Here is a 24,337-nt window from a genome sequence, read left to right as displayed (position 1 = left end):
CAAATAACACTCTGGGTAGCTCACAACAACATATCCAACCTTCAGCAGGCCACATAATTTGCACTGTGTCTGAATTAGTCATGACATAGCAGGTCTCCACGTGCAATTTTTCTCTCATTGCTGAAAGTGAAATACACAGAACAACAAAATCACCGTAAGTAGTTATCACTCCAAGAAAAGTCTGTAAAAATAGCGCCCGATGTACTGTGTTAATGTGAAGGAATTTTCAATTGTTTTACCCCTATTTTGAATTACTCATTTTATATTGTTATATTTCAAGGTTAAAGGAAAATTTATCCTTTTTTGTCAGTTAATTTAATGCATAATTTTTTAGCAACAAATTAACAGTACATTTTCAGTTTTTCTATAGTTTTTTTTTTTTTCATTAGGTGTGATTTATTTTTGATTAGTTTTGGAATTTCTCAATGTTTACTTGAAATGCATTTGCATATGTTGCATATGACTCGAAATATGTGACCCTGGACCACAAAACCAGTCATAAGGGTAAATTTTTCTTAATTAAGATTATCAAAACTGAATAAATAAGCTTTCCATTGATGTATGGCTTGTTGACAATATTCGGCCGAGATACAACTATTTGAAAATCTGGAATCTGAGGGTGCAAAAAAAAATCTAAATATTGAGAAAATTGCCTTTAAAGATGTCCAAATGGAGTTCTTAGCAAAGCATATTACTATTCAAAAATGACATTTTTATATATTTATGGTAGGAAATTTACAAAATATCTTCCATGGAACATGATATTTACTTAATATCCTAATGATTTTTGGCATAAAAGAAAAATCTATAATTTTGACCCATACAATGTGGCTATTGCTACAAATAACCATATTTCAATTAAGCCGACTGCATTCAGATTTGCCTTCATTTCAACATACATTTCTATTTCACAATCCAATCAACAACCAACAAGTAAAATCAAGTCCTGTCCTATGCTTTTTCTTGTTTAATAGCCATTTTAATTGGAAATATGACACTATATGATAGCAAAGTTGGTCGCAGCTTCTGTTTTATGTTGACTTTTAAAGCTGCAGTTACTGTACAGTTCTTCCTTTGTATCCTTGTAGTTTTACACTGTTCTATTGCTTGCAGTGTTTCTGTTTGTTCTTTGTCACATTTGTATAGGTTTGTTATTTGGTCTATCATGTTATATAGGGAGCTCAGACCTGATCATGAAAAATATGTTTGTTTGTGTTGTATAGCATATTTATGGGTGTGTTTCTTTTCAGTAGAGGTGTGTTTGTTTGAAGTGAAGTGAAGAGGTGAAGTGTTGATTTTAAATATCAACAGTGTTTCTCAGAAATCACTTACTGCACCTTTAATCGAAAAACACCTGACGGCTACAATTAATGCATTCCTACATTCCATATGTTGATATTTAACTATTCCTTTTAAATAAAGGAGCGTATGTTGGTATCACCTAAAGAAATGTTGGTATTGTGATAAGCCTAGTTGAGGCTGGTTAGAACAGAAACTCAGACTGACAGAAGAGATGGCATTCAGATTTGTGTGAATGGAAATGGAAGCTGATATATGCATGTATTGTATCATTGTTGTCTGTTTTCACGGGACACAGGGAGGCTGTAGGGAGGCTCACAGTTGGAGGGGAGAAGCGCCTTCAATTAGTATGTTCACACTGCCAGATCCCAGTCGGGGTTCAACTGTCTCCCAGCAGACAGAGACAGAGGTGAGGACACACAGGATGAGTGACAGCAGAGGTGGTGAGACAACCTGATGTGTGTTCAGGAGTATGTATGTATGTATGTATGATAATGACTGAGACACTCCTGCATAGACAAGTAAAGAGCACGATGGCAGCAGAAATGATTCTGTGCTGCAGGGTGTGCCTTATTACTGCATCATAATACAACACATCCTGTTCTAACACACGCATTCAGACTTACGTTACATGTTCACTGGTGATGCATTCTCTGGTAATGCAGTTGCATATTCTCTGGTGATGCATTTACAGATTCTTTCCCCGATAATGCATTCACGCATGCATTGTCTGGTGGCAAGTCTTGTGCACATAATGTATAAAGATAATTTGGTGCACAAGTATTTATGAAAATATTATGTCATATCATAACATGGCCATTAATAAAGAGCATGGCCTTCAAACATTAACCAGTGAATGTTGCTTTAATGTGTGATTCATGCAATATTTCGTACAACTTTAATGGGTTTTTTAGTTGGAGAATTTTGATAAGCCTTGGACTTGCAAACACAAAAAGCTACAGTGGCAGTTAGTTCACTTTGAATTAACAAATTGACTTCTAACTGATTTAAAATGAGAAACTATTAACTGGTTTACGTTACTGATGCTACTTTGAGAATCATTTGTTTCGCAACAGAGGAGTACAAAAAAACAATAAAATTTAATGCAAAATCTACCTTTTCTACTTGAACTGAAAATAGCATATGAAAACTGAAATGTAGTAATGGATAGGTATTAATAAATTGGTTTAGTAATGATGCCTAATAACTGAATGTAACTGCAAATATCCATAATAAATATAAATTATGCACAGTAATGCATATGCTGATTTTCCAAGCAAACATTATTCAAATGTTAATTTAATAAGCTAGTAATTTATTATGTGCTAAGAGAGAGAGAGAGAGAGAGAGAGAGAACAGAAATGTAGGCCTAATGGTTCCAGAAGTTCCAAATATAAAGTAAAAATTTTTTGATGCATAAAAGGCCAGTGTGTTTATGTGTGTGGAATAAGAACAGCTGAGGCTTGTGGTTCTTACTTTAGAGCCTCATTAATCACCCTGTCAAGGTACTTTGGGTCAGTATGAGATGGAAACATATGCAGAACCAACTTAAACCAGCACATTTTTACCAGTTCTGCATATATATTCTACAGAAAAAATCTAGGTGTGTGACCTAACCCAATCGTATACATCGCAATATAAATATATATTTACTGAATCTCAATAAATGGTTTATATATTGCATAACCATGTGGTTGTGCCTATTGTTGGGTACTCCAGTGAATAAAATATTTGTAGTTCATTTAATGATTATTTGTACTTTGAACTTGATGGGTGCAAACCAAAATATTTAACACTCAAAGTAATAGAAAATTGTACAAAAATTGTTATATTTTATTGCTTGATGAAAAAAGAAGGTATTGAAAATGAAGGGACTAAAAATGATATGATAGTATAATAATATAAATAATATTGTGAATAATGTGACTTAAGAGTTTTGGTTCATGTTGTTTTATGCTCTATTATTTCCATTAGCAGACAGTAATGCCTTCAGCAAAGGTCACATCATGACATCAGCATCATTACCAGCTCTGAGCTGATAGATGATTGTGTTGACAGGCTTGTGTGTGTGTGTGTGCGCGTATTTCTCACAGCTCTGCCTAAATGAATCCACAGAACGGGCGCTAATTAGCCCACATCTCTGATGCTACTCATTAGCCGAGCCCTTGTCTTAAGCAGTCAGCAACCTAAAAATGATTGTGTTGAGAACATTGTATTCCTGGCAGTCACACAACCTGTGACACACTCATGATTAGGTTTGGGTACTGAAACCGGCACTGGTACCTATATAAACCGGCATGTACCGGACTGAATCAAAAAGTAGATTTTGGTGTCACTTAAATGCTTGAGCTGTTGAGTGAAATATTTGCTCTCTGGTGCTCCAAAACGGATGTAAGAAGCATCTTCACTGCACGTGATCACTAGTTAATTATACTGCATTCAAGTACTGTCAGAATAGTAAAAAAATAATAATAATTTCCCGACTGAGAAAATTCAAATAAACAGAAGCCTGAAAGCTCTGAAAGAATAGAGAAGCTAGTAGTCTAAAGGGGCAAGTTTTTTTTTTTTTTTTTAGAGAATAGAATTAGAATAGAGTGCTAGAGTTACAGGGTCAAATAAAGAAGGAAGAGATGTGTTTCTATAAAAATTAAACCACATAATGTCGCAGTCGAGTGTTTATTGTCTTCATGTTTCATCATTCAAAGCACTTCTATCTTCTTTTAATTCAGCTACAGACATAGTGATGCTTTTGTCCATATAAGGGATTTCCTGGAATTCTATTACCTCTATGATGCATATGTGGCATTTCTGCGTGAGGGCGCCCTCTAGCGTCCAGTATGAATGGACTGTAGGTGGCTTAGGTTTTATTGTGAATTTGTTATGAAAATTAGTTGTTTTGTATTAAATTATATTTATATATTTACATTCTTATGCCGTAACTTTTAATATTTTGTTCAATTTAAAGAATTTTTTATTTATTATTATTATAATGTTTAAAACGTGTATTGAATCAGTTGTTGTATTCCTTGTGAAAGTCAACCTAGATTGCTAAATGAATAAATGTAAATGTATTTATGTCTATTAGTGAATGGAGACATTCTATCAATGTGAATACGTCTAATTGCAAATGTTTACAAAACAACCTTTGAATGGAGTGCGTAGGTTAAGTGGCTTGGGTGTGATGTGAATGTGTAGGATTTATGATTACAGTCTCAAAACAAATCAATAGTCTTGCAAACACTACGCTGTCATATATGGTGACGCATGGCAGCTGGACATACCGGCCTGTGTGGGGGAGAACTGTGACATCACCAGCATAGCCCCTCATCGAAACCAACGCTCTGACTCCATCACGCGCCCAGATGAGCCGTTACCCTGGCAACAGAGCGCCTCATTCATGTGACGAGCTGTTGATGCTCTGGAAGAGGCATGAGTCGCATTACACATAATTAGAACTAACGGAGAGAGCCATTACTCTCACTGTAATTAATGTCATTTGGTGTCACTCAGAGGATATGTTGAAGGACTTGGCTTGAATTAGCACTTTCTTTTTAGATGAATGATGCAAATGGAAAATAATGGGGGACTCAGACTGATTGAAATCTTGTGTGAGAGCAGTGAATAATCTGACACAAGATCAAACTTTTTTGATTTGTGGCATTAATTGATTTAGGATAGAAATAGGCATGAAAAAGTTTGGCTTTGCAGGACAAAACCAATGGCGTGCTTGACACAAAATCAGCAACTTAATCACTTAATCAGCAAAGTTTATCACCCTTGTTTTGGTGCAATAATTGTGTTTTAGGTGAGTAGGCGGTACATCAGAATGCATTAGCAAGATACAAAATTATTTTTTTACCACCATCAAATGTGCTTTGATATTCAGCGCTTAATCACAAAACATTCTGAAGTTTATACCTTTATTTTGAGCTGTCTGCTTTTGATTAGATCACCCAAAACACGTTAAAGGACACATATCATGAAAATCTGACTTTTTTCTGTGTTTAAGTGCGATAATCAGGTTCCCGGTGCATATACCAACCCAGAAAACATGAAAAAGTACCCAAGTAATATATATATTTTTTTTTGGTAAGCGTTTCTCTGCAAGCTAATGAGAAAATGAGCCGCTCAGATTTCCTGCTCATTTCCCCGTGAGGTAGAAAGGTGATCTTATTATAATATTACCTCCCCTTAATCTGGACGTTTCCATCCACGGCGCCGCCATTGTGTTTTCAAAAGCGACAACGGTATATCAGTTCTAATGCCATGGCAAAAATTCGAGCAAAGCATGCTAACTGTTCTGTCTTTGGCTGCACTGATGAGCACAGAACACTATTTAGAGTCCCAGCCTCAGAGGAGACAAGAGAGCAATGGATGTATTAATTTATTTACTGTACATTACGCTGCTGCCACACAGATCTAATTTAAACGTGATTTCTCTCCCAGCTGTTTACCTTTACAGACATAACCATTTTTGTAACTCGTGTGTTTTTAACATAAACTTGAGTGTATTTGACAGTTAAAGCACAATAAGGTATGAAAGTTAGTGAAAGTGAACTTAGTTTAGTACTCACATGCCTTGTGACAGCCGCTTTCTGTGCGTGTGCTTCGGATATGTGTGCACTCAGAGAACCGTATATCAGAAGCATAAACTGATATGTTACTGATACTGATAAGTGATAGACATGATAAAAAAACAAAACAAAACAAAAAAAAAAACATGTTTTTTTGGCAGAATATCTGAGGCATGAGCTGCAGGCTAAAGCCACAGCCCTATTCTGGAAAAGGGGGCGGGGAGAAGTAGCACATTTGCATTTAAAGAAATATGCATGAAAACAGTCTGTTTTTCTGCTTCCACTCAAAATAGGCATTTCCAAAATGATATGATAAATGATCTGTGGGGTATTTTGAGCTCAAATGTCACAGACACATTCTGGGGATACCTGAGACATATAGTACATATTGTCATAATAGGTCGCCTTTAAAGCTGCAGTCCGTAACTTTTTTGGTTAAAAATGATCCAAATTCAATATTTGAGCAAGTACATAACCAGCCAGTGTTCAAAACTATCGTCTTACTTTAATCCAGAAAGGATTATATGAAACACATGTGAATGAAATTCAATTATATTCCAGTTTTAAATGTGCTTCAGTTGGTCAGAACAAGCGTGGCAGACTTGTTACTTGTTCAAATGACAATATACGGTGAAAAAGAGGCAAAACTTACAGACTGCAGCTTTAATAAAACACAAACAAACCGAATAAGAGGCCAGCACTTTAAATAGTAGGATGGCAACTATAAACGAGCAGAAGATAGATGGACCAAACGATCTGATGTCCAAAACAGTTACAGTACAGTACGATTCCCTGTAGAATTAGACTATCATCCAAATCCATATCCTGTAGCTTTGAACAAAACAAAACAAGAGGATCTTGAGAACATCCAACTCAGAAAAGGTTTTTGGGGCTTGTGATGCACAAGCTACTTTGAAGCCTGGTTGAATCTCAAAGAGCATAAGAAGACTTAACAACAATCATGAGCTTTCAGAAACAGAATGTATCCAGAGTTTATGGTTGATATCTCTTTAGTCCGATAATGCAAGTCAACTTCAAATCCATGGAAAAAAGTTCAAGTGAACATAACTGTGGCTATTTTAGGCACCTGACTGATCCACCTGACTTAGATGAATATTAACATTGGGGTGGTTTTTGGCTAGTCCCCTACATTACAGGCATAATTTAGTTTTAGCATCTAAGATAAACAGATGAAGAACAAATCATTTTAAAACAGAAGAGCAGAAATACTATTTCTACAGATGGAAAATAAGTCACATGCACATGATGTGCTGAACCTGACCATTCAATGTTTTTAACCCTTTCATTTTGCAAATAATAACAATAAACCAGTGTTTGCAAATGTAGGATGCCATATAAAGGCTGTACAGGGTTCAGAATGTCATTAGCTAGTATTTGTTAAAGTTTAACTTTTCCAAGTAACAGTACCATGTATGAACAAAAAAATCCTATACCATTACATTTTTATTTATGGTACAGTTTCATAATATATTATGGCACTACCATGAAAATGTGCATGTAAAAATCTGCCTAGAAAATCCTATGAAACAATATTATATAACAGCGCTAAAGAAAAAATACTGCTCTGTCAGCAAACCCATTCTGAACTGTCTAAACTGACATGTTAATTCCAGCCTCATTTCCACATCAACTTCTGCAGCAGCTGTGCAGTTTATCTGCTACAGCTTGTGTCATTTACAGTAAGCGATGTGAAGCTTGTGTTCTCCCAGCAGGAAGTGCTGTGCCAAACTAACATTGTTCTACATTACAAGAGCACAGAAAACCCTACTATCAGCAATAAGTAATAACATGGCAAACCATCTTAAGAGTTCCACTTCTGAGAAGGAGCGCAGGCCGTTGTGTAACGTGTTTATTGTTTCACGTTCTCCTCACAGCTCGTGTTCGCCGCCCCCTCACTTCTGCTGGCTGATTGGTTAATGAGCTCAGCTGTACTCTGAGACGAGGTGAAGTGCTCCCCTCCTACACTACAATAGAGAGCTCAACACGACAACAGCCAAACTCTGTCACCATTCATCAAGACGCCAATATTAACATTATATATTTATATAAAAGAAAACTCACAAGAGTGTTTTTAATAGATGAATTTTTTCTTCTAAACAAGCTGTAAGAGTAGGTTTTCATAAGATTCTACCAACATGGGCTTTTTCAAACCGATATCAAGACAGCAGTATGAACGATAGCTTATATAAACAACACACAATAGCAAATAAAACGTACACAAAATTGTATTATTATTAGTTTTATTTTTTTATGGCGCACTGATCGATACATATCATCTTAAACCCCAAGTGGTGTAGCAGGCAAAAAGTTTTAGTTGGTTAAGGAGATACAGTATTACTCCGGTTAAGATGTCGAAGCATGTCAGCTCCCATGTAGAATACGAATATTATTCGGTTACCAATATAACCGGAGTGTTCATCTCACATTGAAAGTACTTTTCAGTTCTTTAATAAACAGTGAGACTGAGGGGAAAAATATTGATTATACATTTAATTGCACTCTATTTAAACGCAAAATTAAATAAAAATTCACAAAAACCGAACTGATTTTGAAACCAGAAAATGTGCATCTGTTGACAAGGCTGTGTGTAGATTTTGTAAGTGGAATATTATTACATGTCACAGATTCAAGTTTGAAACATTGTAAACCCCCCCCAAAAAAAAAACTTAATTTGAATATCAAACATGAAAATGATTAATTTCTATCTTTTATTTGTATATGGTAAATGTATGTTACACAGTTAGCAAATTGTAAAAGAGAAATTAACTTCCTTGTTGTCTATCACCTGTTATTACACCTTCACATCATATACAATTAAAATAACTTGGAAAATCATTCATTATAATTCACATCAAACTTGCTTTCCACTTACTGGTCTCAATATATATAGTTTTTTTATTACCTGCTGGTAAATATGACTTTGCTTGTTCATTCAAGCCCTTGGAACTCAGAATTACCAGTGTTGTGGTTACAATTTAATTTAATTTAATTTACTTACATGAGTTACATTTTCAAATAAGTAATGCAAGTTACTTTGTTTCCCATTTATTAACGGATAGCTCTCTTGTCCCCATGTTGAGAGAAATTGGGAGTGAGGTATTTTCCATAAAAAAGTAACTAAGTAATGCAATTAGTTACTTTTTTTTTTTTAATTGAGTAACACAATATTGTAATGCGTTAACTTTCCCCAACACTGGTAATTACAATATTTTCCACTTGAAGTTCACATGAGTAGGCAATCAAAGGTCTGTGTTCTCAATATGAACGAAAAACATTTCTCATCAAATTCTCCTCTTTTGTGTCTATTTCTACTTCTCCTCAATAAGGGAAAGCAGTTAAGTATTTTAGACACCGTTGACACTTAATAGAGTACTCAGTTATATTTTATTTATGTTTCTGAAGCAATGGAATAAAAAAATTTTGAGAAGTAACATTTTCATCTTAGTCACATCTTGGATCTTAAACACATTTGAAAATTAACTGTCACAACAAAGGCAACCTCTTGACAACTTTAAGTCATCATACGTGTTCATGACACAACTGAACAAATTTAGGCCTGCTCTTGTAACGAGGCTAACATCGCTGTAGGTGTAGCCTTGTCTTCAAAATCCTTCCCACAAGCCTTGTCTGCTGTGGCACATAGCATTTGGGATATCTGACAGAGGGATGTGGTAATGGAGGGTACGGCTCTGAGAGACATCAAAGCAAACAGGAAGTGCAGCAGAGCGGTGCAAGGGCTCTTGATTTGGCAGAGACCTCTGAAGATAGACGTTCAAATGAAACTAATTAGCATACTGCTGAGGAGAAATGGCTGGAACAAGCAGACACATAAACACTTCAGCTGCACTAAAACACATCTCTGTCACTTCAAATGAAACAAATAGCTCAGATGCAAGCGTTTTACACATGCAGTATAGTTTAAACTGCTGCTTCTTTTAATCGAAAACAGGATTTTTCTTGCCTTTTTTAAAATAAAATAAAAAGTTATGTGTACTATAGACACTGCAGAAAAGGTTTGGGGTCAGTAATTTTTATTTTTTTAAAGGAGTCTCTTATGCTCTCCAAGGCTGCACTTATTTGACCAAAAATCCCTCCAGTCTTCATTCTAATAGCCTGATTTGCTGGTCAAGAAACATTTATTATCAAAGCTGAAAACAGCTGTGATGCTTAATGTTTTAGTGGAAACCATGAAACTTTTTTTCAAGTCTTTGATTAACAGAAAGTTCAAAGGAATAGCATTTAAGTGAATTAGACTTGTAACTCTGTTTAATTATTTTGCCTGTTTAAATGCCTGGTATGTAAAACAATTTTTTTTGGGGGGGGGGCTTGTTAAGGGTTAGGGATTTTTATCACTAACCATAACTGGGAACAACAGAGAGACGCCAAAACCGAGATGCCAATGGTAAACATAAACACTCAAATACCAAGAACAGTCAGTGTGAGTCACTCTCAGGCACATAAATGAGGACATGAACCGTTTCATGACTCTGACATTTGGGCACATGTGCTCTTATCTGAGGTCTAATCTTTTTTCAACAGTTCTTCGAAAGGCCAGCTAAAACAGAGATAGTGAGGGAAATCTTCCAGACCCTCAGAAACAGCAACCGTTACCGTGTCAGCCTGCGTTCTGCTACTGCTCACTCTGTGACGAAAACATCCACTTCTGTTTTCCACCGCTCTCGCCCGTCAACTCAAACTGCAGCTGTCAGACTGTTTACATTCTCCTTGCCAGCGGCTCACTAACTCCACCTCGCTCAAGCTCACCCTTCAGTCACAGCGTCGCTCTCTTCATTTCTGGACATGGCAAGACTCTCCAGATAAAGTGGCACCTGACTTCAAAGGCCCAAAGGAGACGATGAAGAGACGGGCAGAACATCTGCATTAGCCAGCTGATTTATTCTGTGCCAGTGCTGAAGAGGGCAGACACAAAGCTATGCTGTTAACAGAGCGGTTAGAACGCAGTGGTGATGACAGAACTGTTAGCACTGACCCTTGAAGAAGAGAAACCCAGACAAAACAGAGCCAAATTTGGACAGGGAACGATGAGAAGGTTGTGTGCTCCCAAACAGCCTCTTCTCTTCTTTCCGGCAAAGCTTTTCGCAACTTATTTCACTTCTGTAATTTGATGTATTGAGTGAGAAAAGAAAGCAGGACTTAATTTTATCCATATGGAATTGATTAGATGGTGAAAAGTATTTTAATATAACAACCGATTGGAGGGCAGGGCATGAACATTTTTATTTTTATTAAAGGTTACATTTATTTTTTCTTTAGCATAACATGCACTGAATCTTTTGCAGTAATGTTTCCAGTTGTTGATCTAACCCGGATTGCTTCTGGTAAGAAATGATTCAGACGTCCATTTAATTTAAAGGTAATTACACTAGCTTGCTAAAATAAGCTTGCTTGCTTATTAGGAGAATGAATTCAAGTAAATGCACTCTGTTCTTATTTATATTGAATTGGTTCATGTGCCACAACAGGATTTACATGTTATACATAATGACAAAAACCTTTTTTGGCTCTTGTGTGGTATGAATGACAATTCAAATTGTACAACATGTTAAGGAGAGGGATCAGACCATTGTTTTCCTTTGGTGGATGTTAAAAAAAAAACCTCACAAACATATTTAGAGCCTAGATCTAGAAACCAGACTCTTAAAGACCTAAATTTGGCTCTTTTTGCTTGCCAGTAAGCAACCACCCAGAACACCTTGGCATTAGATTTTCAAACCTCTCCCGTCCCAATCCCACGAAAAAACTGGGGGAAAATGCGGTCCCATTCCACTCCCGGAAGAATGCCTCCCATTTCCTCTCACTCCCGTGTTGTTGTTTTGTTGGCCGAAATCTGTCAGTTACAGTAAAAATATAGCACAGACCACAGCGTGCCCACCTTGAATAAAAAACCAAAATGCACTTTTTTGTTATATTGGACTGAAAGCCAGCTTTGCACAGTGTGCATTGCACACATTAAAGTTCATGTAAATCATCCATGCGTTTTATATTTGAATTTTTTTTCATTTGAAAGTAGACATTTCTGTCTATAGATTTTTCAAAGACGGAGTTTCAAAGTTTCTTGCTCAAGTTCACAGAGACATAAAGCGCATCCTGTTTGCTTTAAAGCGCAACGTTTCGTTGTTATTCTGAGTGCACACAAATAAACGTAGAGTCTTTACAGATTCAAAAGATGTATTAGGCTACTTTTATCTGTATGACCAAAAATTATGGAGATTTTAAGAGCAAGTGAGCTCACCAGCGCCTGTCCTGCAGCGAGTGCGCTATTCAGCTTCCACTCTCCACACAAACACTTCAATAGCACACATTTCTCTAGGTTAACATCATATTGAGCGTCCATGTAAAGTTGCTACTACATACATCTTTCAGATGAAAAGCCATATTTGAAGTCGATAAATGATAGATGAGCGTTCGGATGTCCTGCCCGAGTGTATTACCAGTTACCACATAGACCAGCCGTTAACAATCTGTCCGTCACGGACTGCGTCATTCACTTAACCAAACACACCAAAGCAAACAGGAGGAGCGCATAAAGAGACAGGGCAACTAGAATTGAGTTCAGAATTAAAATATACAGTTTATTTATATAAAAGTTATATTTGTGTAAAGTTGGGTATCATTACTATTCCCGGTCCCTCCCACTGACATTTTTTCCTGTCCCATCCCAATCACCTGATTCGTAGCGATTTTGTTTCCCATCCCGCGGGATTTGCGTGTGTATGCGTGCTTATAGCTAATTTTAGCCTATGTCTCTTCAAAATTTACAGGTTTTTGTGAAGATGCAGTGGAAATGTGTTATTGCTGCAGTTATACATTTGAAGTGTTACCTTATGTTTTGTCAACAATAAAATATATTAGAACGTTGAAATTTATTGATTTTTTTTTCTTTTCCAGTTTTATCTAAACAATGTATTTAATACAAAGATATCAAAATCAAAACAGTATAATTAATTAAATTACAAGAAACAGCATTATGTAAGTTAACAAATTATTTAAAGTAGCAGTAATATTATATTAATTATTTACAATATACTTTTTATGTTTAACTTAGTTATTTTATACAAATTAGACTAGAAAAGAAATAGTTGACTTTATATTTAATGAACTATGGATTTTGATTACAGATTAATGTCCATCCATTCAGTTTGTTATAGGATAGGCTCTGAGACCCTAATGAGCAGGGATCTTCGAATCTGTCTCTCGAGCTCCACTTTCCTGCAGAGTTTAGCTCTAACCCTAATCAAACGCACCTGAGCATGTGTCACAGATCCTGTCCACTCGCCACCAGAGGTTGCCTTCTGATTATATTGCCTCTCACACTACACAGACTGGTACATGTCACCCTGGACCACATTTCCAATGTTCCATTTCACTAATCACACTCTCACCTGTAGCCAGTCACACACACAATAAATACGAGGCTCTAACCGCAGTTCAGGGCCGAGTATTGTAAGCACATATCACTACCCTAGCTGATAGCTACTTTACAGAGCCTGCTCTAGTTTTCTTAGTCTAGTCATAGTCTTGCCTTGCCTGCTTTCCTGTGTTCAGATTCTTGCCTGTGTATATTGGATTACCCTTTTGTCTTGCCATTCGGACTCTGTTTGCCCCTGCCTGGACTATTGCCATGTACCTGGATTATCTCTCTTTTGCCCTGTTGGATTGCGTTCGCCATTGACCCACCCCTGTTTACTGGACTACTCTTTTGTCTTGCCTGTGTACCCGTGTACCATTGTCTGACCCTAGCCCGCATGCCTCTCGACCTGTTCACTCCGTAACAGCATGCTAATCACTGTCTTCAGGATCATTAGAAAATCACAGGTAGGTGAGTTTGATCTGGGTTGGAGCTAAACTCTGCAGGAAAGTGGATCTCGCGAGCCAGATTTAAGTATCCCTGCTAATGAGAATGGATGGATGTGCTACTAATGTAAACTTGATTTGTCCACTACATCCAATTATGGTTGTATCTTAATACAACTTCATCTGTTTAGTTTCACCTTGTGTCAAAACTTAAATGATTTAAGGTAACTGGTTCCAGCACAATTTTCGGTAACACTTTAGAACATGGAACACTTATTGACTATTAACTATGACTTTTCCCTCAATAAATTCCTAATTTGCTGCTTATTAATAGTTAGTAAGGTAGTTGTTAAGTTTAGGTATTGGGTAGGATTAGGGATGTAGAATAAGGTCATGTAGAATAAGGCATTAATATGTGCTTAATTAGTACTAATAAAATGCTAATATTCTAATAATATTCATGCTAATAAGCAACTAGTTAAGAATCCCTAAAATAAAGTGTTAGCCAATTTTCTATTAAAGTCAACTACTTCAGGTAACGAGGGGCACCTGCATTTCTTCAAACAGACATATTACCGTTAAAATTATGATACTGTAATGATACTAAAACCTGACTCCTCAGAGGCTCGTAAAGAAGTTTTCAGAGGAAAGAGGAAGACAGTGAGAGAGAAAATTGGGCAAAATCAAATATTCTCTCCACAGAAGAGCCCATAGAAAATTACCATTGACATTTTTAGTTTCAGGGAGTACTGAGGCTAAACAGAGATTCTCATCATATTCCTAATGATCTGTAACAGAATACAGCACAGTACCCATGAGCTCCGCACACTAGTTAGAGCTCTCTCTCAAGAGGTCACTGTAGGTAGAGTGAGGGTGGAGAGCAGCTGGTGTCTGTCTGATGTCTGTCCGTCATCAAGCAGCTTTAATTCAGACTAAACAATTTTGGTGGTCTAAGCTGGCCCCAGACTTGTCAAGCTAGTCTTAGAGAGGTTTTGGGCACTTGTTAACAGGTCAGGCTGGGAGAGGCAATTAAACACCATCTAGACCAGCGAACAGTTAGCAGTGAGGACATCATTCTGTGTGTTCTGTCGTGAGTCAGATGCATTTCTCTGACTATGCTACAGTAATTCATTATTTATTCTAGAAAGCATTTTAGCAGTTTTGCATGCCCCTAGAAGCAAATATAAATGGAATGATGAACATTACAGATTTTATATTAATGGTTGGGTTGTTTCTAATTATTTAAGCATTACAACACACAACCCGAGTTCCGGAAATGTTGGGACATTTTTTGAAATTTGAATAAAATGAAAACTAAAAGACGTTCAAATCACATGAGCTAATATTTTATTCACAATAGAACATAGAGAACATAACAAATGTTTAAACAGAGAAATTTTACACTTTATCCACTAAATGAGCTCATTTCAAATTTGATGCCTGCTACAGGTCTCAAAAACGTTGGCACGGGGGCAACAAAGGGCTGAAAAAGCAAGAAAGTTTGAAAAGATTCAGCTGGGAGAACATCTAGCAACTAATTAAGTTGATTGACATCAAGTCTGTAACATGATTAGCTATAAAAGGAAAGTCTTAGAGAGGCAGAGTCTCTCAGAAGTAAAGATGGGCAGAGGCTCTCCAATCTGTGACAGAGTGCGCAAAAAGATCGTGGAATACTTTAAAAACAACGTTCCTCAACATCAAATTACAAAGGCTTTACAAATCTCATCATCTACAGTGCATAACATCATCAAAAGATTCAGAGAAACTGGAGAAATCTCTGTGCGTAAGGGACAAGGCTGAAGACCTATGTTGGACGGTCCTCGGGCCCTCAGACGACACTGCATCACTCATCGACAAGATTCTGTCATTGACATTACTAAATGGGCCCAGGAATTCTGCTCTTCACACTGCTGACCCACGACTGCACTGCCAAGTTCAGCTCCAACCACATCATCAAGTTTGCTGATGACACAACAGTGGTAGGTCTCATCAGCAACAACGATGAAACGCACTACAGAGAGGAAGTGGCACAGCTGGCTGAATGGTGTGGCACAAACAACCTGTCCCTCAATGTGGAGAAGACAAAGGAGGTTGTGATGGACTTCAGGAGAAACTCCGTTGACCACCCCCCACTGACCATCGACAGCTCGACTGTGGAGAGAGTCAGCAGCACTAAATTCCTGGGGGTGCACATCACAGAGGATCTCACCTGGACCACCAACACCATGTCACTCTCCAAAAAGGCACAACAGCGCCTACACTTTCTCCGCCGGCTGAAAAGAGCAAGTCTCCCTCCACCTATCCTCACCACATTCTACAGAGGCACCATTGAGAGTGTGCTGACCAGCTGCATCACTGTCTGGTACGGGAACTGCAGTGCTGCTGACCGCAAGACCCTCCAGCGGACAGTGAACACAGCTGCAAAGATCATCGGTGCCCCTCTCCCCTCCATCCTGGACATCTTCCTTACACGATGCTCCAGCAAAACCAACAGCATCGTGAAGGACTCCACCCATCCCTCCCACAGTCTCTTCCAGCTCCTACCATCAGGAAGACGGTACCGGAGCATCAGAGCCCGCTCCGCCAGACTGCTCAACAGCTTTTTCCCCCAGGCTGTGAGAGCCCTGAACTCAAACCACCCCGCCCCCCTCTGAAACCTCATGCAAACCCCTACCTCCTGAACATGGACCACCCCCCACCCCAAACCTTACCACACCAAAGAAAAACTGTATGGAACTTTTATATATTTTTTTATTTATTTTATTCTTATTTTTCTTTACACTATGGACACTCTCCTCTATGTGCACTATGGACACTTTACACTATGGACACTCACACTTTACACTATGTGCACTATGGACACTTACACTTTACACTATGTGCACTATGGACACTCACACTCTACACTAGGTGCACTATGGACACTTACACACACTGCTGCGTGTGCACAATCTCACAAAAAACTCAGCAATATATGTATGTTATGTTTACATGCTCTTGCACTACAAATCATCCTGCACTGTTCCCCAACCAGCTGCTGACTCAAATGTCTCTCTTTGCACATGTACAGTTTGTATTTTTCGTCTTCTATTTTTTAGTTTGTATAGGATAATATTTATGTGAAGCATTCGTATAGTTGTATTTTTTATCCTTTATTCTTTTAGTTTGTATAGGGTAAATACTTATATATAGTATACTTATAGTTAAATCTGTTAGTAGTGTATAGGTTTATAGTGTTTTTTCTTACTTCATTGTTGTATGTCTGTATTTATGTAGCACCGTGGTCCTGCGAGACACGACATTTCGTTCCACTGCATGTCCCCACATGTAGCGGAATGACAATAAAGCTCAACTTGAACTTGAACTTGAATACTTCCAGAAACCACTGTCGGTAAACACAATCCGCTGTGCCATCTACAGATGCCAACTAAAGCTCTATCATGCAAAAAGGAAGCCATATGTGAACATGGTCCAGAAGCACCATTGTATCCTGTGGTCCAAGGCTCATTTAAAATGGACTGTTTCAAAGTGCAAAAGCGTTCTATGGTCAAACAAGTCCAAATTTGACATTCTTGTTGGAAATCACGGACACCGTGTCCTCTGGACTAACGAGGAGGGAGGCCTTCCAGCGTGTTATTAGAGTTCAGTTCAAAAGCCAGCATCTCTGATAAGTGCATACGGTATGGGCAGCTTGCAAGTTTTGGAAGGCACTATGAATGCTGAAAGGTATATAAAGGTTTTAGAGCAACATATGCTGCCCTCCAGACGACAGGGATTTGTATTTCAGCAGGACAATGCAAAGCCACATACTGCAAGCTATTACAACAGCATGGCTTCGTAGTAGAAGAGTCTGGGTGCTGAATTGGCCTGCCTGCAGTCCAGATTTTTCACCTATAGAGAACATTTGGCGCATCATTAAACGAAAAATACGTGTTAGACGACCACAAACTCTTCAGCAGCTGGAAACATATATCAGGCAAGAATGGGACCAAATTCCAACGCCAAAACTCCAGAAACTCATAACCTCGATGCCCAGGCATCTTCAAAATGATTTGAAAAGAAGAGGAGATGCTACACCATGGTAAACATGCCCCCGTCCCAACTATTTTGAGACCTGTAGAAGGCATTGAATTTGAAATGAGCTCATTTTGTGCATAAAATGGTAAAATTTCTAAGTTTAAACATTTGTTATGTTATCCATGTTATATTATGAATAAAATATTGGCTCATGTGATTTCAAATTCTTTTAGTTTTCATTGTATTCAAATTTAAAAAACGACCCAACATTTCCAGAATTCAGGTTGTAACACTAGCTATATATATTACACCATAACTTTCAGGCAGCATTCAGTACATACTGTATGAGAGAGCCTACACAGAACTTATTCACTAACAGCACAAACACACACACACACACACACTCTCCAGAAAGAGCGAATGAATGCAACAGTCTGCTTGAGAAAGGTTCTTTAGAGGTGCACCATGGAGCCCTTTCAGTAACTGTTTGCAAACAGAAGATTCAAACTTGGCCCCTCCAACACCACCAGAAGCTCAGAAGGTGAGTGATGAGGTGTTTTTTTCAAACATTTTTTCATATAGTGTGTAAATCTTTCATTAATGGCATTTTTGTGTATATGAATGCATAGTTATGCTAATAATTAGATGACTGGCTGCGATTTGGAAGGGAGTTTGGCCATCCACAGTGTAGCTCGTTAATAAACAATAATTATGTGTCATCATAAAAGCATAATTACAATGCCTAGCAATCTGATTAGTTACAGATAGCAATCAATAAGGCAATGGCAACATTAGAAAATTGTTTTTGTGCCAAAACATGACAATTGGCCAAAGGTTGTGGTCCAGAAACATCCCAAGCACAGCAACAGAAGAATAAAATAAGAAAATACAGGCAAACAACAATGACTCAGTAGACACACTTATATACTTATAGTGGATCATAAGTAATAAGGGGAGGCATTGGGAGGCATTATTTTTTGTATTTTTTAGTCTATATTTTATTTTATTTTAGTTTTGTGAAAATCCTGTACAGATCTAAATCACTGTACAATACAAAAAATAAAATAATAATAATAATAAAAACATGATGTGAGGGCTTTTCATGATTTCATGAAACGCTGGTCTTGTTCAGGATACCTCATGTATCTCATTCATCTCTCAATAGCAGTTTTGGAGCAGCATGCTCAAAACGCAGGTGAGCATAGGTCTGGTGTCCCTCATCACGAGTCTCAAATCTCTTGGTCAGGTATCAGAAGCCTTTTCATTGTTACACACCATTACACATCTCCCTAATGCGTCCAAGTACATACACTCTCTGGTCTGGCCCTCATGTTCGCTTCCCACTCCACTGCACACCAACCAGCTCCCACGGCCAACCGTCCATCAGTGAAGCCATCTGTGAGCTCACCAACAGTCCCACTGTCAGCCTGTTCAGAGAATGCTAACGCACTTGTTTTAGCCAGTTTTCTTCATGTTCTCATGCTGTCCTCACTTCTCTGCATGCAACACATTCTCCAGTGAAGAAGTAGTTGCAGACAGGCAGGTTACTCCAGGGACGGAGGTTAAAGCTGTCTGGAGCAACACATGCTGACTGCAATGACACTTAATTAGGGAGTCAGACTATGTAACCATGTGGTAGGTGCTTGGAAACAGGAAGCAGTTATGACAGGTTGCTTTAGTAAGAAACGTGCCCGCTAAAAAGCTCTAACACAAGGGACAGTGATGCCTCTTGAATAATCTTGATGACTGCTTGTAGGCTGAAGGTCATAATGTATGTGATTTGTACAAGACCCAAAACATACTCTATACAACACAAGAGCTTCCAGCTACACAGGTCTGATTTCATGTGTCACTGAGTTTCGAAATGTACAATTCATAGCTCAGATGCTTTGTTAGATCATAAATGAACTATTACATATGTACCATATTTTCTGCAATAAACGTCACGTTTTTCAATATCTGAAAAGTGCTGCGACTTATATAACGCAATTAACGGCAAGCAAGCAAACTATGTGTAAAGCTCACACATTTGGAAAATGTTGAAAACTGAAATTGTTGAAAATAAAGTGATCCTGGCACACATCGGGGCAGCTGTGGCCTAATGGTTAGAGAGTCGTACTTGTAACCAGAAGGCTGCGGGTTCAAGTCTCAGGTTGGGGGAGTGAATGACCAGCGCTCTCTTCCCCCCTCAATACCATGACTGAGGTGAGACCCTTGAGCATGGCTCCGAACCCCCAACTGCTCCCCGGGTGCCGTATGGGTCATTAAATTGTGACTACGGGTCGCCATACTTCATTGCAGCACACATTAAGCGAGATGTAAATATTGTGTTTGTTTGGAGCAGCATTTACTTCGAATTGGGCCCTTCTGCTACTGAAAACACCAGAACACAGTGTAAATAAACACAATTCCGTGATTCACTCAGAAAGCACTAAAGATGTGGTCACATTTGCCGTAGCTCTGCAAACTTTTGCAAGCATAATCCTGTCATTTCAACTGGAATCTGCATGTTCAGGAGTTTCGCTTCACAGCAAAAAAAGTTCTCCATGCAGATTTTGCTAATGTTCAAGTTGCGACATTTGCAGCAGTTTGCATTCTTGTCTTTTTCACAATGTTTCCACAAAAAACATGTTCAAAGGTGGGAAAGCAATATTAGCTAATCAAAATGTATAATTCTGAGTCCAACAAATTTATCAATATGCATTCAACTTTCTTATCATTATAGAATGCTGCAAATATCATTAGCATTTTTTTAAAAGCTGAAGCAGCTTAGGCTGCATAGACCAGAAAAAAAGACCTGCAAAAACCTAAATGGACTGAAGGATGAATGCTTTCAATGCCTTGACCAGTCATTTGTGCTTATGTACTTATGTAAATTATGTCTCTGGTCCAACACTGCAGAGGTCTTTGGAAATATATTCACGGATGTACCCACACATCCTCAAAGACTTGACCATCTTCCATGGCAAATGTCCAGTTGACAGGAAGATACACAAACATGATACACAAGATACCTTTGCCATCTGTGATCATCTGAGTCTGCCAGCTCTTGTGTCATCCTGTAGTTCTGCTCAATGAGAGTCAAAATGAAAAGATACACTTTTTAGGAACTTATATCATCAGTTCTCATGTAATCATCCTAATTGTTGATTTTTGTATGCTATTGCTGCAGCATGGCTCTGACAAGTCAATTTTTTAACCCAGCTCTTGGAGCGTTTACTGTCCTGAAGACTCCAGTTCCAACCCTGCTCCAACACACCTGCTTGTCAAGTAACCCTAAAAACCTTGATTGCTGGTTCAGGTATGTTTGGGGTTGAAGATCCTGATATAAGGTCTTGAGAATGGATGAAGTTTAGCAGAAATGGACAAGCAATGTTATTTTTAATTTTGTCGGCCACTTCTATTTCTGGAGTGTTGCACTGTCAGCCCTGTCCTGAGTGAAATCTCACCAGATTCAAATGAGATGTCCATTTCACTGCACATAACTGTATTTTAAACATCTAATGTGATTTGATTTGCTGTCACATTACACAGCACTTCACTTTAAATGGGCATAGACAAATTGCTTGATATGTCACACCTGGTTAGGACACGGTCTAATAGTCCAGGGAACTTGAGAATTAAGACTGCTTACCTGGCATCTTTGTCTTTTGACCTACTTGGAATGGGTTTGTGCCAATTCATGTTTGAAGAAGTTTATTTGAAGCTACAGCTGTCTAATGCTACAAACTTTCTGCACTTCCTACATGCAAAAACACATATATTTGTCATCTTCATATCAAATGCAATGCTAACTAACGATACAGGGTGGTCAGGAGGTTGTTGCTGAAGTGGTGGACATGAATTCCCTGAAAAAGCATGCTGCTTATGGAACCGTTAGACTTTTGGGATGGTATTAGCCTGCAAACAACCATCTTATTTGCTGATGTCAAGCACTTGACCCCAGCTTCCTATTCTAATTTATCATCCATAATCATTCATCAGCTGTGCTCAGGTCTGGGTTTTGTGCAGGACAGTCAAGTTCTTCACAGGGATGTTGTAATTTCAGAACAGAAGCAAAGAATTCTGCACAGCTGAACATGTAGTTTACTTCAGCCATACAGTGTTCTTCAATACCCTTTCAGATTTGGGATCTGCCATTTATCAGAAGCCAACAATGACAAGGCGGAGCCAAGATTTAAACAAATTTGCCAAAGACCCGTACAAAAAAACGCCAGAGCACTTTCCACATTATGTGTTCCTTAATGGCACAATGATGAAATAAACTGGACATTTTTCTACTCAATGTAGTAAACCCTGGTAAAGCTCAATACATGAGCACATGCATCAGTGATAGAATCAGTGACACTAAACCACAACCTCCCACTACATTACACACACACACACACACACACACACAGTACCTTGGCACTGGAAGCCTTGCTTTCCAAATCCCCTGTAGAGTTGCATTTGAAAAAGACAGAAAAAAAAACGTGTTAGTGACAAAGCTGCAAAATATAACTTGAACCTAAAATGCTTTCCCCGCTTTCCTAGGAATTTTCAATTTTTTTAAATGCACAAAATAAACTCTTTAACCTTAATGATTGTAAAGGTTGAAGGGTATTAAACCTGGATTTAGGTATTAAAATGTCACCAAACATCTGTTCAGCAAATCCAGTTTCACGATGTCATGAAATGGTTTTCTGAATGTGCATTAATAGCTCATTACTATTATCTGTAACTTACTGTCTTTTGTCGAAATGAAACATTATTATTACCATTATTATTATTGCAAACGTATGACCATAATAACATAAAAGCCTGTTAGAATACTAATAAATGAATGAATGAATGAAAAGTGAAAACAAGTAAATTACACAAAACAAACTGTGACATATAAAATAAAGTGGCTTCATGCATGGAACCTCAAAATACCTCTTGTTATTTTTAACATTTAAGTTATTTTAAGAGTTTTTTTCTTATATTACTGAGAAAGCCCGTATTATGTTTGCCACTATAAGAGATGATTGACACCTGTCAAAACACATTCAAGACTTTTTTTTTTCATGCATGTAATTTTAAGAGCTTGTGTATCATAAAAACAAATAATCCAATTCATTTAGTAAACATACAATCTAAATTAAATAGAGAATATGCTAAATTAAATACTATACAACTTCTTTTCCTAAGTTCAAGCACATAATGAAACCCAGACATATTGCCATGCTAATGTATCCATGTAGCCTATGCACCTCAGTTTCCTATGAAAAGGAAAATAGTTTTTCTTGTATTACTGAGGAAGACAGTGTTATGTTTGCACACTAGAAAAGTAAGAAATGATTGTCGAACCAAACATTCAAGACTGCAATTTCACAGAAGTTTCACATGTAATGCATGAGTACTGAATGCAGAGCATGTTACCAGATAAAGTCGGTGCAGTGGCTGCAGAATGTGGGCTGCTTGAAGAATCTTGCGGTAAATTTATGGTTTTTAACTTCGTGCACGTTCTTCTGTCGCAGAGCTCCTTTCCGCGCGAATCGATTTACCGCGGCGGAAGAGTCATTGATCTGTATCAGATGATCAGCCATCGCGCCGCTATTCCTCAGGTGTGTGTGTGTGGTGTCTCCTCCGCTGCGCGAGTCGACGCGTCTACTGTACGCGTTCAGCTGAGTCTCTCCCGGTTACCGCGCGCCTCTCTCACTCAACACTGACGTCAACGCTCTCCACGGTGCGAGGGTGTATGACGCCATCCCGTGGACGAGAATCAGACACGGCGTCATCAGGACATCAGTCTGCCGTCGACCCGTTACTACCATCTGCTGGCTCTCAGAAACCTCTGTTTTCTGTGGTACTTAAAGAATTAGATACTTATTTGTGACCCTGGACCACAAAACCAGTCATAAGGGTCTTTTTTTATTTAATTTTTTTTATTGAGGTTTATACATCATCTGAAAGCCGAATAAATAAGCTTATTTACAAAATATTTTCATGGAACATGCTTTACTTAATAGCCTAATGATTTTTGGCGTACAAGAAAAATCGATCATTTTGAGCCATACAGTGTATTGTTGACTATTGCTACTTATGACTGGTTTTGTGCTCCAGGGTCACCTAAGCACTTGAGGGTACAAAACAACAACAACAAAAACTGTTAAAACTGTGCCCTTATTTAGTACATTTAAGATATTGTGAAATAGCAATTAAGGCTTTTCATTATTTTATTTTTTTATTTATTTGGTGGTTTTATACATACATATATGCATAGTTAATATTTATTTTCTTTATTTTTCTATGTATACCATTGGCACCTTTCCTACTGTATGCATTTGTTTTTCGAGCAATACAAATAAATACATAACATTTAAATGGCTAAATAATTGATATTTATATTTATAGCTACTTGTTTGGTCGTAAACTTTATTGTAAAATAGTTTTTTGCAAAAACTCAAATTAATTTGAACTATTTATAAGTCGAACTGTTACGTTACGCCTACAAACGGCTCAACAAAACCAGTAGCCATTTAGTTACCAGTAGTAAGTTAAGAAAGTTAGTGCGGTTTAACCTGTTTCTAATAAATGCAATTAATAGTAAGTAAATAAATAAATAAAGTAACGTTACCCTTAATATCAAA

General features: G+C 37.8%; 1 protein-coding gene across 1 annotated transcript in view; it reads right to left on the bottom strand.

Annotated features, from left to right (window-relative positions):
* LOC306846029 (protein kinase C alpha type-like) overlaps positions 1-23,429 on the bottom strand; it is a 192,112-nt gene extending 168,683 nt beyond the window's left edge. The window contains exons 1-2 of the mRNA XM_079379099.1: positions 23,127-23,429; positions 22,130-22,161 (exon numbers count right to left, since the gene is read on the bottom strand). Of these exons, the coding sequence (XP_079235225.1) occupies positions 22,130-22,161; positions 23,127-23,293 (199 nt within the window). The 5' untranslated portion in view covers positions 23,294-23,429. The remainder of the gene's footprint in view (positions 1-22,129; positions 22,162-23,126) is intronic.
* Between the last annotated feature and the right edge of the window lie 908 nt (positions 23,430-24,337).

Source organism: Barbus barbus (assembly GCF_936440315.1).
Source record: "Barbus barbus genome assembly, chromosome: 3".
In the NCBI taxonomy this organism is placed as follows: domain Eukaryota; kingdom Metazoa; phylum Chordata; class Actinopteri; order Cypriniformes; family Cyprinidae; genus Barbus; species Barbus barbus.
The sequence above is the reverse complement of the archived record's forward strand: the minus strand, read 5'-3'. Positions and strand labels throughout refer to the sequence as shown.